General features: G+C 38.8%; 1 protein-coding gene across 2 annotated transcripts in view; it reads left to right on the forward strand.

Annotated features, from left to right (window-relative positions):
* The window catches only part of LOC149932922 (GTP-binding protein Rhes-like), a 28,652-nt gene extending 11,281 nt beyond the window's left edge, over positions 1–17,371 (forward strand). For both annotated transcript variants that reach the window (XM_090155439.1, XM_090155438.1), the window contains 3 exons: positions 13,835–14,204; positions 14,347–14,589; positions 15,603–17,371. In XM_090155439.1, the coding sequence (XP_090011565.1) occupies positions 13,835–14,204; positions 14,347–14,589; positions 15,603–15,979 (990 nt within the window). In that variant the 3' untranslated portion in view covers positions 15,980–17,371. The remainder of the gene's footprint in view (positions 1–13,834; positions 14,205–14,346; positions 14,590–15,602) is intronic.
* The last annotated feature ends 1,872 nt before the right edge of the window (positions 17,372–19,243 follow it).

Genomic DNA, 19,243 nt, shown 5'->3' on the forward strand with positions numbered 1-19,243 from the left:
GACCAGTTTAATAATTCGGGTTTTCTACTAATTTCGATTCATTCAAAGTTGCCCAAATTGCCCAACTCTCTATCTGGTTCTTGTACATTCACTAGAGGGAACTAGAAAGAGTTCTACCATCCTTGGTAGTAGTGTTAGGTGGAGCGCATAGTGGGAAAGTGGGAAACTAAGGGAGTGGGTCCGTCGGAGCCCCTGGGAGTGTGAGTGAGTGTGGGACTGTAGGAGTAAGACAGTGGGAGAGGCAGGGGGAGTCGAATAACGAGGAGTAAAATTTAGTCGGAAATTAGGAATCTCGGACTCGGTGCTTCTCGGGATCTATGTTTTTTGTTTCCAAACCTTTCCACCAAACGTATTTAGCATTGCCACTCTAGCTTTAATGCACGACATTTACTTTCAACTTGGGCATCTTACCATAAAGCTCCAGAAAAGAGACTTATTAATGTACCAGGCTAAAGACCAAGTTAATAGCGCCGTATTTGAAATAAGAAACCTTAAAGAAGAAGGTGGAATTAAAGTGAAAGGTATAACAAATAAGCTTTTACAAGAACTCGGCTTTTTTAGGGGATTGCCCATAAAAATGCACTTATTTAATGCAAAAGACTTTATACAAGAATACTCAGAACTATGCGAACGTGTTGCCTACATAAAATTGTAGGTGAGCAAATCTTTGATACCAGACTTTGGCCAAAAAGATAATGTAACCCAAAATATTTCGATAATTTCTGTAAATATGAAATTCAGCAAGTGGGAAATTTTTTCCATGAAATTCTTAGTGAAGAAGAACAAATGAGTTTAAAAACTGAGTGGATGTCCTTTAGACGAATGGTAGCCACTCAGTTTAGAAGGAAAGTAAAAGACAGTCCTAAAGACGTGTACTTTCTAACTTTAGGAAAATATTCCACTCGATATCCAGCTTTATCAAAAATATTGGAAAAAATATCTTCAGTTACATCTTCTTCAGCTGAAGCTGAAAGGGGATCCAGTAAATTCATATAATAAAGAGTAAACATAGGACTTTAATTTGTTCTAAAAATTTAGATAACTCACTAAGAATTTGCCTAGAAAAAGTCTCGTTAAAAGATTTTAATCCAAATTTAGCTCTATCGTTTTGGCTAAAGAATATTTAAATCGTGAAATGGCATTTCAGTAAGTAAGGAGTCTAAGGACTCTCAGAACAGCATGTTATGTATTAAGTACCTGATTGTACTGTGATATTTTTGTGGAAAAAATTATTTACTAATACTTACGACGTTATAGTTTAAGCCTGAGAGGGCCTTCTGTTACTGTGTAAACATATTTTTCTAATATTGGAACAAATACATTTGGCTAGTATAAAAATAAAAGAGCAAGGGGCCACTGGTCCCAAGGACCACTTAAATAATTCTAAATGAAGGGGTCCGAAGGTCACAAGGACCAGTTTAAAAAAAAACCTTATTTCCAAGACTGGATTTGACCGGTACTCGCGGTACCCACCCAACCTGTAGTGCGCTACTGTCTATGCATAAGTGTCTAAGTGAAAAAATACCTCGCGTACCTTAGCCACGCGAATAGTTAGGGCCGATCTGAAATTTATCTTAATTGGTTCCAAAATTCTAGGAATTTAGTGCGCCAAAAAATGAACCAATATTAGGGTACGCAAAATAATATAGATCATAGTTAATTGAAAAACTATGAGGAAAAGGGGCTAGCAATCTTTTGAATCGCCTTTTTAGGGTTCAGCATTGTCTATCAGGCATTTATATTTGGGTCTGAACGTCTCCTCCACCACCATTTTCTCATACAGGTGTGGACGGAATTACAAAAGGAATGAACCCGTTCTTTCCTATCTTTCCCTAAAATCCGCGTCTCTCCAAAAAAGGACAATAAAGTACGTTCTCAATTTGAGGCATATTTAAAGAAAGATAAAATAAAAAGTGTCCTCTTTCTCTTTAAATCCGAAGATATTCCGAAGTTCGAAAAGGTCATTTATCATATTTTCGCCTTTCGCGCGCTCCCAAAATATTATTACAGGTAGGCAAACGCTGGAAGAAAGAACCGATCCGCGCCTATAGAAAGAGATGCCTTTCTAAAAATAGTTTCCTATACGCTATCAACGGAGCGACCGACACACCTGACAGACTTTCTAAAGGTAGGGTCTCGGACAGTTCCCCATTACGCCGGGCAGTCGGTAAAGTCGGTACCATTCCGGGTCGCTTCGATCTCGAGTGTAGTGTCAGCTGAGGGTGGAGCTCGACTCTCGAGGTCTAGCCATCGGCGAACCGACTCTTCACGTAAGAAGAGAACCCGAGAGCCATTGATTATTTGCGCAACAAGCTAAGAAAATTGATCTTTAAGGGGGGCGATTTTTGATAGAGGAATTCTAGACTCGTTTTTTTACAAAATCGCGGTTATACGAAAAGAAAAAACACTATGAACCCGATAGCAAATTGGATTTATCCCTTTTCCAAAACGTTGTATTACCACGAAATATTTTCATTAAAATCTTGTATTGCTTAACAGAATAGTTTTACAAATATTCAAATTAGTTTCATTTTAAGAAAATATATTTTAAACATCAGCTAAAAAGCCTAAAATGGACGAGTCTAGATGCTTATTAAGCGAGTTTCAATAACTCTACCGCCATCTATCGACTATTAAAATGATTACTAGGGTGGTAAGCTGACGTCATAGGTCACTGAGGTCACGCTGATGTATGATGTCAAAGTCTGCTTTTTCGTCTAACTGCACGTGTGTCAGATATTATTGAAACTCGCTTACTGAACCGAATAGTTTAGAAATAGTAAAATACGTATTATTTTAAGAAATGAATACTTCAACCATCACCCAAATGAAATTTTCTCGAAGCAAATGAACAGAATAGTTTTAGAGATACCATCACCCAAATGAAATATGTCCAAGTAATTGAACAGAATAGTTTAAGAAATACCATCACCCAAATGAAATATGTCCAAGTAATTGAACAGAATAGTTTTAGAAATACCATCACCCAAATGAAATATGTCCAAGTAATTGAACAGAATAGTTTAAGAAATACCATCACCCAAATGAAATATGTCCAAGTAATTGAACAGAATAGTTTAAGAAATACCATCACCCAAATGAAATATGTCCAAGTAATTGAACAGAATAGTTTTAGAAATACCATCACCCAAATGAAATATGTCCAAGTAATTGAACAGAATAGTTTTAGAAATACCATCACCCAAATGAAATATGTCCAAGTAATTGAACAGAATAGTTTTAGAAATACCATCACCCAAATGAAATATGTCCAAGTAATTGAACAGAATAGTTTAAGAAATACCATCACCCAAATGAAATATGTCCAAGTAATTGAACAGAATAGTTTTAGAAATACCATCACCCAAATGAAATATGTCCAAGTAATTGAACAGAATAGTTTAAGAAATACCATCACCCAAATGAAATATGTCCAAGTAATTGAACAGAATAGTTTTAGAAATACCATCACCCAAATGAAATATGTCCAAGTAATTGAACAGAATAGTTTAAGAAATACCATCACCCAAATGAAATATGTCCAAGTAATTGAACAGAATAGTTTAAGAAATACCATCACCCAAATGAAATATGTCCAAGTAATTGAACAGAATAGTTTTAGAAATACCATCACCCAAATTAAATATGTCCAAGTAATTGAACAGAATAGTTTTAGAAATACCATCACCCAAATGAAATATGTCCAAGTAATTGAACAGAATAGTTTAAGAAATACCATCACCCAAATGAAATATGTCCAAGTAATTGAACAGAATAGTTTTAGAAATACCATCACCCAAATGAAATATGTCCAAGTAATTGAACAGAATAGTTTAAGAAATACCATCACCCAAATGAAATATGTCCAAGTAATTGAACAGAATAGTTTTAGAAATACCATCACCCAAATGAAATATGTCCAAGTAATTGAACAGAATAGTTTAAGAAATACCATCACCCAAATGAAATATGTCCAAGTAATTGAACAGAATAGTTTTAGAAATACCATCACCCAAATGAAATATGTCCAAGTAATTGAACAGAATAGTTTTAGAAATACCATCACCCAAATGAAATATGTCCAAGTAATTGAACAGAATAGTTTTAGAAATACCATCACCCAAATGAAATATGTCCAAGTAATTGAACAGAATAGTTTTAGAAATACCATCACCCAAATGAAATATGTCCAAGCAATTGAACAGAATAGTTTTAGAAATACCATCACCCAAATGAAATATGTCCAAGCAATTGAACAGAATAGTTTTAGAAATATTAAAATACGTTTTATTTTAAGAAAATATATTTTAACCATAACTCAAATGAAAACTATACTCGTAACAATTAGAACGCCGTTCGATTCAAACAGTGGACCTTCAAGACCCCCCCCCCCTCCCTAAAGGCTGCAAAATCATTGCTCAAATTCCGCGTTCAGGGAGGAGGAGCCTCCATCATCTTTCCTAATCTTTAACTTTAAGGTGGGAGGATCTAGCTTCAATGAAACTTTATCTACGCGGTAAGCGACCAGACGATGTCTAAATATAGCTTAGTAACTTCAGTTACTGGCCAAACTTAATACTAAAATAGTATAGTTAAGAGAGAGAAAGAGGGAGAGGGAGTGCTGATCAATCTGACGCGAACGCGAAGAGCAAACAAGCAACGCCAGGCGCCGCGAAGTTCCGGTTAGGCGTACATGATCTAATAAGGGAAGACTGATTTAGGCTTAAACCAAAGACGATTAAACACCCCTACAACGGTACCCTTACGGGTTCGCGCGCGTAAACGCGCTACCCGTATAGGCGGGCCTCGGTACCCTTTCCCTTCGGGTCCGGGCCCTAAGCTTTAGCCAGAGCCGAAAGTCCCGAGGGAATGCGATTCAATTTAGCAGTCTGACAGCTAGTTTGAAAGCGAGAGTCTTAACTCCAATCAAGAGAGATAGAGTAGGCTACCTTCCGCGAGGTACTAAGCCTTTGTTACGAAACTATATACTATTGAAAATGGAGAGCTCGCTCGTTCCCAAAAGAAAGAAAAATATAGCGGAAGACATTTTTTCGCGCGAATAAAAGGGATTGCTTGAATAAACGTCACTAGATAAATCCTTTTCCGCGAAATTATAGTCGCCCTGAAACTCGGCGCAGCTACCTAACCGGAAAAGACCGCTATATGAAGTTGCAGTGTGTCATAAATAAGAACTTTCAACCTAAGAAAATATAGCTTCAATACTATTAATTGTTTTAATACATCTGTAATCCATATATCGTGTTCGTATCATTGATTTAATTTATTAATTAAAGTGAGTATTAACCAAAATGTTATTGACCGAAACAGCCTCGATTGGGCGCATCTAGACATCAAACGTATAATTCGCCAATGAGCGATTTTAGTAGCGCAAAAATCGAAGGTAAGCTAAGAGCTCAATCAACGGTGGCGTCGACCAAGTTTCACCATTATCCAGCCTTAACGTAATCTAGCGTCGAGACGAGTATGAGAGTTCCATTCCCATCTCCGACGGAACGACGAAGACGCCACTGCGCACGCGTCGCTCTGATAAGACCGCGGCTCTCGAGAAGAGAGTGTCCCCCCGACGTCGGTGCGATCCCCTTCTCAGTTAATCCCTGTCTTCAATTCTTCGGCGTACCTGAGATGAGATTGGGGGTGCTTATATCTCCCCCCAACAACCCTCGTCTACACTCCAAACTGGCCCGGGTTTCCCTTTACCCATTTCCCCCCGGATAAATCTCCGAGCCCATCCTCCTCGTCGGCCATTGTTCCGCCGCTCCTAATGAATGAAGACATCTTTCTTCCGACATCCACCCAACCCCGGGACAAAGACGCTCTTACATCTACGCGGTACGGGAGGATGAGGTTTGGAATCGCGTTTATTACGGTCTGTACGTCGACTCCAAAGACTGTCAGATTAAACATTATACATTTTTAATTATGATATTCTTAATCTTCGCAGTAGCTGCTTCTTGCGACGAAAATTTATTACGCGTTAAAGTCATATTTTTAATGAGGAATAAAATTAGGAGATTAAAAAGTAATTTAAAAATATGTTTTCTCGGAAAAGGATTCAATCGCGAACAGTAGCGGCGCTAAGGGTGGGCTGAAGTGGGCTTTAGCCCCCGTGCATTTCTGAGAGGGGCCACATATTTATATTAAAAGGGCCACATATTCATAATTAAGAAGCCTCATATTTTAATTTATGAATTTTCATTATCTCTAGAAATTTGTTTTATTGCGAAGAAATGTTTTTCTGGAAAAAATCTTTCAAAATCAATTTGTTTACTCAAAAAGGTAGTAGACCATAAACATATAGATTCGGGAGGAAGGTAGCGGAAATTGAGATAAAGTTGAAAAGAAAGGGGCTTATGGGAATTTACGGAAATATCCCAGGCATGCACGTGTCCCCTCCAGGTCGGATACAAGGTCAGTAGGGGGTCCAAAAAACGCGACGAGAGCCGCAACAATAAAACGACCTTGCTCTTCTCGCTTCCTAGAAAATTTTGGGTTTTTTCGATTTCACCACTTTTGCGAAATATGGTCAATCCAAGGTTCCCACTAAGGGCCACAAAATTCTTAGGGGCCCAGCGTTGCCAACCGTACTATAATTATAGTACATTTCGATAATTATACCTTTCGAATTTTTCCGTACTACAATTTCAATCGCGTACTATATAGTACGCTTTTTGCGATAATTGTATTATAGTTTTACTATATTTCCGATATTTGTGCGATAATTTAAGAAATATTAGAAAGTTCCTTTTTGTTTACATAAGAACGGCGTTTCCAGTTTCTTGAAATATTATACTCGGAGTGTTTGGTTTGTTCTCGAAAATACGGCTGACTTGACTAATCAAGCGTGTTGTAGCCTAACGAAAACGAAATATGTTAGTAACGGCCAACTATGATAAAGTGCTACCATGGTATAGCGAGTAATCAAAGCTGGCCGTACTTGTGTACTATAATTTTCTAGAAAATTCGATAATTTTTGGGCTTCGATACTATAATTTCAGTTTTGGGACCTGGCAACGCTGTAGGGGCCACAAAATAATTAGCCCACCTGTGAAAAAACCTTAGCGCCGCTACTGATCGCGAAAGCTAATCTTCCCAGAAAATTTTGGAGTTTCAAAGAAAATATACTATATAGAAGAGCTTATTTTTGTTTGTTATTTATAATTAAAGGGGAACGGTCAAGCTTTAACCAGTTAGAAAGCCCTATAGTCCATTAAAAATAAATTTTATGGCGAAAACCGCGTCAAAAAATATTGAGTGGTTAATTTTTAATAAAATAAAGAAATTTCGGGAAATCGAAAAGCGCGCGTCCGCCGCAACACCTGGTGAGAAGTCGGTGAGACAGAAAAACAACGTAAAAGCGCGCTGCTGAAGGCGCGAAAAATTTGTTTTGTACGCGCGGCGCGTTCCAGTTATAAGAGACCTAAGCCTAAATTGCGCGATTTTAAAAGTTAGGATAGTTCGCAAATCGCTCATACGGGGTTAGGGGCGCTGGCGGCAGACCCTAAGATGGCGGCTAAAATTAAAACCCAAACACCTGGCGTTATTTTTCGTTTCAACTTTTTGGGCCAAAAGCTATTTTTTCAAGGCAAAAAAAAGGTACGTGTTAGGATATTGAACGTCTTGTTAATATTTTGATACAGAAATAAGGCCATATTTGGAAAAGCTTGGCTGTTCCCCTATAAGTTTAAAATACGACTAATTTAATCGCGCGTTTAACAAAAATAAAATAAGTAGGTCACACGCCTGTAGAAGTCTTCTAACGAGTGCGCTCTGGTATACGGTGCATATTTAGCGTTTGTCAACGATTTTGGAAGGCGAAACATTGAAATATCTAGCGTATACATTTATCGAATGGCTAAGTGCATTGATTTACGATGGACGGAAACCAGGTTCGGGGGATACGTCCAACTCTCCAATGCCACGAGGATTAGTTCCGATCCCAGCACCGTCCAAAGTTTATAGAAGGAAGGAGTTTCCGGCGTAGGAACCGGAAGTTGGAGAGAAAAATAATTCCGCGCTAGGAAGGACGAGGCTATTTTTCATAGCCGGGAAATATCAAGACATATGAGAAAACTGCGTTAATAAAAACATTATTTTCCCGAGATTAGTATGGCTACACGCCCACTGCTACGTTATATAGCGTCGGGTGAAAAAAGCGAGTTCCAAATCAAACACCTTGAATACTTTGCCGTATTACACCAAAAAGACCCCGTTAAGTATCCGCCCCTATCGATGCAGTATCGATTTTATCACACGACGAATAGTTCTTTCAAAAATACTGAATCTACTACAATCTCAGTTGATATAAACATAATGTATGTGCCCACCTTTTCATATTTTAATTTACTTTTCTACATCGAAAAGACGTTTATTATAATTTACATTTAACATATGACACTTAAGTGTCTTAGCTAAGACCCCCTGGGCTCCCCCGCGAAACTCTTTTCGGAGTTTTAGTCGGTATCTAGCATATTATTTGAATTTAGGGACCCCCTGAAATCCCGTGGCCCTCCTGCATTGCGGGATCTGCGGGGGCCTTATTTACGCCACTGCTAGACGGTGAACTTGTGAAATTTGAGAGACTAGTATTTGATTAACCCAGTTACGTTAGATTTTTAGTCTCCGACTCCCCGTTCGTAACCTTTGAAAATTTCAATCAATGGGAACTAATACACTAGGTTGTAGGAGCTGCCGAAAACGACGTCTATCGTGCCATATAGGTACACTAGGAGCCGACATTCGCTTTAAATTTCAATTATTTATATTTCTTGGAAAAACTCTCGTAAGTAAATAGTACAAACACTCACTCGGAGCTCGAATTTAATCTCTTAGCGACGAACTTTGCTCTTAAATGGCGCGACGAAACGTACGAAAATTTTAAATAAAAAAAAGATCGTTTACAATAAAACTGGTTTCTTTTCCTCTGGATCCCTCGATTTGGTAAAATTTATCCGAAAAGACGTCAATGAAGAGGTTCCCGAAACGAAAGAGATAAAGAAAGCGTTTGGAGTACGTTCGGAGCGGAATCTTTAATCCTTTCGAAATATATATCCGTGGGAAATTATTCCAAAGCGGGGATTTTTGGAGGGGAGGAAGTCACTTTTAAATGTATTCCTTTCATGTCATTCGCAGAATCCCCAGAAAAATCGTCGCGTGAGGAAAACTGATAAGACACGAGCCTCGCTGAATCTCGCGTTTCGTAAACCTTTTGTTTAATCCAGATCTCTTCTCGACGAAAATTATTTGCATTTGAAAAGATAAAATGAATTATATTATTTATTATTCTTAAAGAAAGGCGTTTCTTAAAGCGACTTCCGCGTAAATACGTTAAATAAACGCGAATAATCATTCTCTTTTCTCGAAAGAAATTCACGTTAAACCAAAAAAATAAAGTGGACGTAAAAGTCAAGATTTTACTTATTAAAGTCAACAAGACCATGTCAGAAATTAGTCTACCCATTTTTCAGGGTGATGAATTTTAATCCTCGGTTTATGTAAATTAAATTTAAATTAATTCAGTTGTGATTATTTTTAAGACTTATTCACACGAGCGGACGTTTTTGCCTAACTTATTTATTTTTTAGTTTGTAATTTTTTTACTCTGATTCGCGAAACATGTTCGCAAGCTCAACGAAAAGTTGTCGGTAGCACCTTCATTGTTAAAATAAATTAAAAGTTTTATTTCAAAAACATTTGTACTTTTCGAAGGAAACATCGATTTCTGAAGTTACTATTTGAAAAATTAGCCACAGCGCGACAAAGCTACAAAGTCCCCTAAAATTTTTATATTTAAGAGATAAGATATTAAAGGATAGTTGTTTTTTAAACTGGTTTAAATTACGTTTCAGGTTAATTAATGACGTGTTCATTGTTCAACACGTGAACCGCTTTACCGTTAATTTGCACACGATTTTTTACACATCTTTGGTACTCTATTAACCTAATGTTTACATCACGACCAATTTTTCTTTTTTGATTTCGTTTACGTTTTAACATTGTCTTATTAATGGTATTGGTAATTATTGTATGAGGGTAATGATGTTTTTAAATTTTTACCTTTAGATTGTTTATCTAACTTTTATTATTATTACTGAAATTGTTAGTAGCTCTAGTAATAAGGCCGAATTTGTTCTAAGTGGGTGGTTGGATGTAAAATTCAGTACTTGGTCCAATGCTAGATATATATTATCTTTCTGATATCCCAATTTTAAATCGAGAAATCGAATTTCCATATTTTTGTTCCGTACTTCTAACTTGAATTTAATATTTTAATCTATATTATTTATTTGGCATTTCAATAATTCTAGGTTATCCATTCCCGATGTCCAAACATTGAAGATATAATTTATAAAGCTGACCCACAATATTGAGTTCTTAAAAAATTCTAGAGAAGCTTTTTTTTCTATATCTAATACGTATAGAATGGAAATAAAGCCCTATATTATGGAAACCACTGTTAACCATTCTTTTTGTAAGAATTTTGTCAATAAACATAAAGTAATTTCCCTTTAAACACCACGGTAATTAATTTTTAATTAAATACCTCTACTACTATAAAATATGTCAATTTACATGAATAAAGGTATTTTACATTCATAGTATCATCAAAAGTGACATGATTACAAAAAGTGTGTCAATCGGACCTATTTCTTAATGAATGTAACTAGCGAAAAACGAATTGGGAGGGGAGAACAGTGGCGTAGCCAGGGGGGGCACAGGGGGTCGTACGTACAAATATTTTTATTTTTTTACTTTTTTTTCAATGGCGTGCCCCCCCCCCCCCCCCCCCCCCCGAAACAAAATCCTGGCTACGCTACTGGGGGAGAAGGGAAAGTATGCCTTGGGGAGGGAAGGAAGTTAAAACCAACAAATAACGCCTCCTAGTGAGGAACGGAGGAACTAAGTAGCACTGGTCAAAGTTAGTGTATTTTTTGATTTTTCGTCGTTCTGTGGAGCTGCTATCGTCATCTACCTACGATATAATACCATAGAGTAAAAAAAAGATCCAGAAAGGCGACAATAAATAGTCTTTTATGTGGTCGATCTGGAGTCGAGCATTCATTAAACCTTTAGCATACGAAAGTACAGGGATTGTCACACTTTTGGTAATTATGTCACTTTTGGTATCATTTATAAGTTAGTTTTGTTAAATTGAAAAGATGTGTACGAAAATTTAGTAGATTTAAATATTTGAAGCTAAGCCTCGGTCACAAAACCGGTAGTGCTTTAAAACTTGGCCACACAAAATCGTTTGTGTGGCCAACAGGCCCAACACGTTGGGAAAATATTTTCTCCATTCAAAAGGAGCAACCTGCTTAAAATTAGTTGGTGATTTAATGAGGCATAGTCTTTGAGCTTGACATACCCGGCTGTGATTCTAGCAAGATCTTAGTTTCGGTCTACCTGTCAGGCGTTAAGTTCCACTGTCAATCGGAAATCCTTAATTCTTTCTAATCGGACAGAGCCATCTGTTATCGGGCGCAAGAGCATTTTCTTTATCTTTCGAGAAAATAGCATTGCGTATAATTATTAAAGGAAAGGTTCGATTTAAAGGGCCACACCGGTGTTTAAAAAATTCGACCAGAAATTAGCACGTGGTAGCGGATACAACCAATTATATTCTGGAAACTAGCGCGTGAAACAGGTCAAATCCAAACGCCGGTGTGACCCTTAAACTGTTAATTTATTTCCTTTAATTTTAATAATAGCTGAATTTAACGATTGGATAAATTTAGTTAACAATAAATAGAAAAATAGTTAGTAGATTCGGAATTATTGTGTTGATAAAAATATGTTAATAAAGTCTAACTTAGGTAGCTGATCGACTCGAACCTAAATAACTATCTCCTACTTAACGAAGAGAACATTTTTAATTCCGAAACTATATAGTGAACCAATTAAATACGTACGACTACCAGTTCCGGAGTAAAGGGAAGAAGTCAAAAAGTTATCAAATTAAATAAATGAAGGGGATGAGAGTAATTACGAAATGCGGGAAGAAAAAACTGAGGAAGAAGAAAAGATGAAAAGGAGAGAAAACGAGAGGAAAAACAAAAATGTGAAAGACCGCCAACGAATCGTCAAATGTTGAAAGACACAAAATTGGGTTTTCAATTTCCAACTTTTGCAAAGAATATATTTTTAGAGAAAACTCAAATTTAAAAAGAAAAAAACTTTGGCGAATAAGGAAAGACGAATTCTTTAGGTAATTTGGCGTAACATCGACCGACATGGGATGATGGGGGGCGGATATTTCGCCATTTTCCTCCGTACGTTGTTGGAGGAAAGAATCCTCGGAACAGTCGCTCAGTTTCGGAGAAAACTCTTCGTTTGTCTCGGGATCTAGACTGAGCTCCGTTTCGGAGGTTAGTCGACAGTATTGTCGGAGGGTGGGGAGAAGGCGAAGTCGCCATTGCGTAAACTAAAAATGGAAATCTCGGCCAATCGAACGAACTATCGCGGGAAGGAAGTATCCGCAATCTTACTTTCGAGGAGCGCATCGATTATTCGATAAAACGCTGAACGAGTTTGGGAATAGAAACGGAAGAGAATTTTCGTGTTTATTTACTAGAAGAAGACTAACGAGGAGACTACCCGAGGTGATAATCACCGATTTTGTTGAAACTAGGCGGGTATGTAGACCTTATGGTAACATGAAATTTTACCAAGAGAAAAGTTGCAATGGGCATTAGTTTTGCCATGGCAACCGAAAATGTTTTTGACAACACAGTATGTATATTGTCCCATTGAAAATAACAATTGATCAATTTTTACATATTTTGATCAAATTGACCAAAATTCATCAAAATATCATAAAATTCATTTCATTTGTCAATTTTGATCTATTTTGTTTTGTTTTGAAATTTGAAATTTTTTTAAAATTTTTCACAGGGGGTACCCTTAGAAGTGCTGAGATTCCCATGTTATTTTCAATGAGAAAATATACGTACTGTGTTGTCAAAAACATTTTCGGTTGCCATGGCAAAACTAATGCCCATTGAAATTTTTCCCTTGGTGAAATTTCATGTTACCATAAGGTCTACATACCCACCTAGTTTCAACCAAATCGGTGATTATCACCTCGGGTAGTCTCCTCGTCAGTAGAATGTAATTAATACGTTTCGATGCGCTCTCCTTCTAGGAGCGGATTAGAAAAAAGCTAATGGGCATTTTCACGAGTTAGTTTCGGCTAGCGAGCCTTATTTAAGTCCCCCCTCCCATTGACCGCTTCTCCTTTCTATTTCCCTTCTCTTTACCAGCCTCGGCCTCTTAAATGCCCCTGATTCTGATAGCCGCCGTTTCTTTTGAATTTTTTAATAGCAATTAGTGGTGAGTAGCGCCTTAACAGCGGCGTTGGAGAACCTGGAAGGCTGCTCTTTACCACTTTCGCAACTTTTACGAGCCTTTTTTTAGAACCAAGATGATGGGTGACTGGAAAATGCCACTTATAAAGACGAAAGGCGCGGTGTTTACGCGAGGGGAAAATAGAATATAGCAAAAGGGAGCTAATCACATTTGTGATATATTAACGTTTATTAATAGAGGGGATGTTGTTAGCGTAGGCGGGTATCATTTCCCGTGATGGATGACCCTAATTCGGAAACGTTTTATAAATATTAGCCCTGGATAAAAGCTATAGTTACTCAGTGAGATAACGCGATTTTGTAACGAAGCTCATTTTTAAAATTTATTTTCGCAACGTTGCTTATAAAAATTAATACCTTTTCTACACGAGAAAAAATAGCATTAATGAATTATTTTTATTCGTAAGGTAGTCAACGTGTATAACAAATTTTGCTTTCCGATATTTTCGCAGGCGACGACGGCGGGTGTGGAGAGTCCGGTGGAAGAGGATGACCTTGACCTGGTGTCGATGACCTTGACACCCCGCCCTCGCGTGTTGAACAAAGAGAGGCGAGCCTCGAGAGGATTCCTTTCCAGGGTGGCGTCGGCGGTCGATCCGGAAATCGGGCATCACTTGGTGGGCCACAACAGGACGGCGTCAGCCTCTCCAACGTGCCACAATTCGGGCTCTCCGCCGCCCGCCCACGCCCATTTCCGCCTGGTAGTGCTGGGGGCGGCCAGGGTGGGCAAGTCCGCGCTGATTAGACGCTTCCTCTACGGACAATTCTCCATCGGCTACAGCGCCACCATTGAAGAAATGCACAAAGCCGACTTTAACTTGGGTAAGCGATTCACATCGAGGAAGTCTTCGTAGTTAGAGCCGTTTTGACTTATCGATTGTTCACTCATCAAGGATATAATTAGTGAAAAACTGTTCTTTATATATGGATTTTCACGTATTCGTAACTTTTCGGTCGTCACTAGGAGGGACTTCCTTCGCCCTGGACATCCTAGACACGAGTGGTTCCTACCAATTTCCCGTCATGCGACGTTTGGCGGTGGAGCGTGGTGACGCTTTCCTGCTGGTCTTCTCGATCGAGGACAGCGAATCCTTCGAGGAAGTTCGCCGCCTGCGAGATTTGCTGCTCGAAATTCGTCCGGAAGGAGCTCCCACCGTCGTCGTAGCCAACAAATGCGATCTTGACGATACTTCCGAGGTTGACAAAGGTTTGTACCCCGCCTCCTCTCGCGTACTTCTCTCTTCGTTACAAACGGCACTTAAGATCAACTTCGGGGCGTGCGGCGTTTACCTCCCCCACTCCCTTCGAGCAAACTGCCGGGTAATAGGGTTTTCGTTCACCGCTCTTCCCGGCTTAGATCAAGTGTCCAATTCCTTCGTTCCCCGTATCGGAGCGCGTGGGTGGTCGCTGCTAGAGAGGGGGGGTCGTCTGGGAATGCGATATAGCGGAGAGCGTGACCAGAAGCGTCATCGGAGAAGGTAGCCACCGGCGCCGAGAAAGAAGCATACATACACCTTTAATATACGAAAAGTCTGGAATCCAATTTGGTCGCGACACCGAAGGGGAGGGGGGAGGACGCGGGGGCGAGTGGGAATAACGGAAAAGCCGCAGTTCGCGGGGGGGGGGGGGGATGGGGGTTAAGAAAGGATTCGCTTGATTGACTTTTGTGTTTCGCGAAGTACCAGCGAAGAAACGAGGAAAACGTAGCCTATAATTTTAAATTGGATGTATACATCGGAGTTTTTCCGAATCTGCTGAGTCAAAAAATTCGAAATTGCTGTTAAAAAGGAAGATAGGAGAAAAGAGAAACGAGTTACAAGAAGTTTAAGCCGGCTTTATCCTCGATCTCTTTCGCGTAAGTTCGTACGAACGTAAGGTGAGAATGGCAAAATATTGGGCGAATATGTTAACGCGGAACCCTACTTCCCGAATACAACGCGAAACAACTCCCTTCGGAAATAGATTAGACGAAAATAGACCAAAACCCCTGTAGAAGTGTTCCAACACTCGCACGTTGGTGTCCAGGAAGAAGCGAGCCTTCCCAGGGGCTCAAAATGGAAAGGGTACGCGAGTTATCGAGCACGCAGTCAGTCGTAAAGCGCGAGTAAACTTTACCTTCTTCGCTACGGTTCGTTATTTAGAGTCAACTATGACTCGTCCCTCGTCATAACGCAGAAGGAAAGGGAACGGCTTTAACCCTCGAAACGTTGATTCTTTCAGACGACCCCGAACAAACGAAACGTTGCGTAAACCGAGAAATCGCCGAAGCGCTGGTCTGCATGGACTGGGAGCAAAGCTACGCGGAATGTTCGGCGCTATCGGGTCACGGGGTCATCGAAGCCTTCCGCAGTCTCTTGAGACAGGCTCAGAAAATGGGCAAATTGCCCACGGTCACTCCCCCGCCACCGACCATCAAGGTGTCTCCGGACGAGGAGAAGAGCGGCAAGCCGGCCCAAGGTAGCCCAACTTCGGACATGCCCGGAGGCAGCCGATCCCGGATGAGGCGCCGATCGTTGCCCGTCAACCCGGGCCTCTTGAGACCGCCGTCCAGCGGCGGAGGACTGGCCCGGAAGCGGAACAGTTGCGCCGTCTCTTGAGAAGAAACGGAAGCGCGCCCTTTTTCTTCCCAAACGAAACAAATGTAAGATACAACAACAAAAAAACGTTAACCCCCGTACACACACTTCTCTATATCATATACAGACCAAAGAGCCAATACAACAAAATATATCTATATCTCTCTCTCTCTCTCCAAAAGAAAAGAACCCTTTCTTTCCGCATGGACGTTCTATGAACAAAACACCTTTATTTTTACCGTTTTGACGTTTTCCTAATACATGAAAAGAAAGAGAAAGACTGGTCAAATAACGCGGAGAGAAACTGAAAGCGTGTTCCTTCTGTTTATCTATTCTCCGCTTTCGCATCCAATATTTGGTCCAAGACCCGTTTTTACTCGTCGCGCTTCGCAAAACGTCAGAAAATATTTTTCTCTGAGTGTGAAAAATTGGTTTGAAGAAGTACGTAAAAAATCGTAACAAAACTCTAGCAGTCGTTTGTCGTTAAATAATAAAAACACGCTATTTTTCACCTTTTCGCGGAGTCCGATTGAATATGTACGTGCCAATGAACGTTATTACCACCAAAGGGATTCCCTCCAATTTTATTTTACGAAATTATTCAAAACACGCGGTTGTTGAGATTTAAATAATAACGGAAGGAGATTTCTTATAGTTAAGTATTTGTACATCCAATTTCCATTTAAATGGGAAAATCGACTTCCGTTAGTATTTACCTCGCATTGAGCAATACAGAAATATAATTATCGTAAATATCCAAAAATAAAATCAAAATACTACATTCGAGTTGAACCTCGCGGTTTCAGTCGCAACGGAGAGAAGGTAAAATATTCTCACTGTTGATAAACTAAATAAAAACTACGTGAGGTAAGCCTCGATTTCAATTAAATAACTTAAGATTATCTTTCATTGTCTAATTGTCTCGATGTCAAATCGCGCGATATCAGTTAAATCGAGAAAAGAAAAATACTCCCAAAGCGTTTTCCGCTTTAAGCCATTTCGACGGCACGTGGCGTTGATGACGGAAATTAAGGAAACAATAAAAGTTCACGTGATCACCGAAGCTAGCTACTATCGGGTTCCATTGTTCAGTATGAGACTGAGATTTAATGAAATTAGATGACAACGTAACTGGATCAGGCCGGTTCATTAAGAAAAACATTTTTAGAACTTTGGAATTTAGATATCTAACAATTATCGCGAGCAACCGAAAAAAAAACAGAAAACTTATCCAATCGCGAAAACCAGTGAAACAAACATATCAACCCCGAAAACAATGGGATCAATCTTGAACTGTTTAAAAGTAGTAAAACCCTGATAAAAATACGTCTTTCGCAGAAACTGACATTTCTTTATCAGTCTATAAATTAGTCAGCTTCTTTTAAAATAACCTTTACAAAGCTGGTCGTCAACTTTAGCCACTAGTCTTATACAGCGATAAACGTAACACTCAAAACTTCGCAGAGACGCGTCAAAATCTCCGAAACTCGGGCGAAAGTGGCAGGCTTTACTAGAATCCCAACGATAACTTTCCGTTCAAAACTCAGAGAAATTGGAAACATGGCCCCGTAATGGGGGCTTCCCTTCGTATACGAGTGTCACAAAAAAAAGAAACGGCTGAAAATATCAGGGTTAATTTTATACGGGGGGAGGCACGTAGGGAGAGACTGGGGAAATAAGCTTTTAAGCCCGATTTCCCTCCAAAGTTGAGAAGCTAGATAGAGTGCCTCCCTCTACCGGTCGGGTTCGGAAGCTTCCGTGGTTTTCAAAAAGGGGATTACGAAGTTTTGAGATGCGGATGACGAGGGAGAAGGGAGGGGGGCGCTTTGGCCGACGGAGTTTCATCCCTCCCCAAAACTATCGCCAAATTCCGCCAAAGCAGTCAAATGAGACCACCCTCACACCACTCTCATTCCCCTCGCAGGGTTGAAATTTCTAATTAACACCATATAGATCGGAGAAAGGTAAATTTAGGACTTCCAGAGGCTACGGTGACGTAAAATGCCAGTTAAAGATAGGGCTGACGGCCAGACCCAAACCGAGCTAACAAGTTAGGAAATTAAAAAAAGAAGATAATATTACCTGATAGTTGAGATTAAAAACCCGAATAGCGTAAAGTTTCCGGTGTTTTAAACTTATGGACGTTTTCGTATCGCGGGGAAATTGGGGTAAATAATCGAAAAAGGGCCGAAAAGCTAAGGCTTAAAGTAGGAACGCTGTGGGAGTGACATCTAATTAAACTAATTTAACTACAAAGTTACATTTTTCCCCTCGTCGAATATAATAGACTTAACATCCCTTCGCTCCAATTAAGAACGTAAGAATTTGACGAAAATGTGAAAAAAAATTAAGACACAAAAAATAAAACAAAAAACTCCATGTGCCCTTATATTTATGAAATATTAAAAAAAGTTTGAAAAAATGTTAATCCCGTTTCCAAATATATATTTAAAAAGGAATGCAATTTTTTCGAAACGAACCTAATCTTTTCATCTTGTTGTAAAGAAAACAAGTTAAGAGAAAATAGTTTACAGAAGTTTTCATGTCGATTTGTAAAAATAATGGATAAAGTGAAGAATGAAACCATCGGTATAGCAAAAATTAATAACGACGATTACTTCGCTACAGAAATAACAAAAAAAGTACAAAAATAAACTTCACTCGCGGGGGAAAAATACGAAACATTTCTATGAAAAAGTCCAAACTGTTTAAAATGAAATTGTAATACCTAATTAGCATATTTTGACAAAAAATTATAATAATAAAAATAAAAATAAAAACCGAGAAAGAGGGATTTACTCTAGTAAACTAGATTAACAACGGGAAATTAAAAAAAAATATTCCCAACAAAAGAAATTAATTTTTTGCTATCCGATATTGTATAAAACAGAGAGAGATTTTTTGCCAATAAAGAAACCTAATATTCTGCGTTGTTTGGAAAGCATTGTGTGTTTTATTTAATCGAGCACCAAGCGCATTTTGATAAAAAAATATTTGCTTTTAATTATACGAAAAGTGTATTTTTTTGTTGAACCGTACGTTTTCAGTCATCGGTGTTTTGGAAAATGGCGGTAAATTTGGGGCAGAAAACCGAAAAAAGCGAAAACTTTTATATTTAATAGTAAATGAAATTGTTAACGTTGAAATTGCTGAAGAAAATGGTGTTGAAATAGTTAGTAGTGGTTGTAAAATTAAACATGACACGATTATTGCCACAATGTTAATAAATAATACTAAGCCTCGGTCCAACTTCTACTAAGTCGTCGGCAGTCGACGTCGCCATTT

This window comes from Leiobunum rupestre, chromosome 8, assembly GCF_980474605.1.
Source record: "Leiobunum rupestre chromosome 8, qqLeiRupe1.1.hap1, whole genome shotgun sequence".
NCBI classification, from domain to species: domain Eukaryota; kingdom Metazoa; phylum Arthropoda; class Arachnida; order Opiliones; family Sclerosomatidae; genus Leiobunum; species Leiobunum rupestre.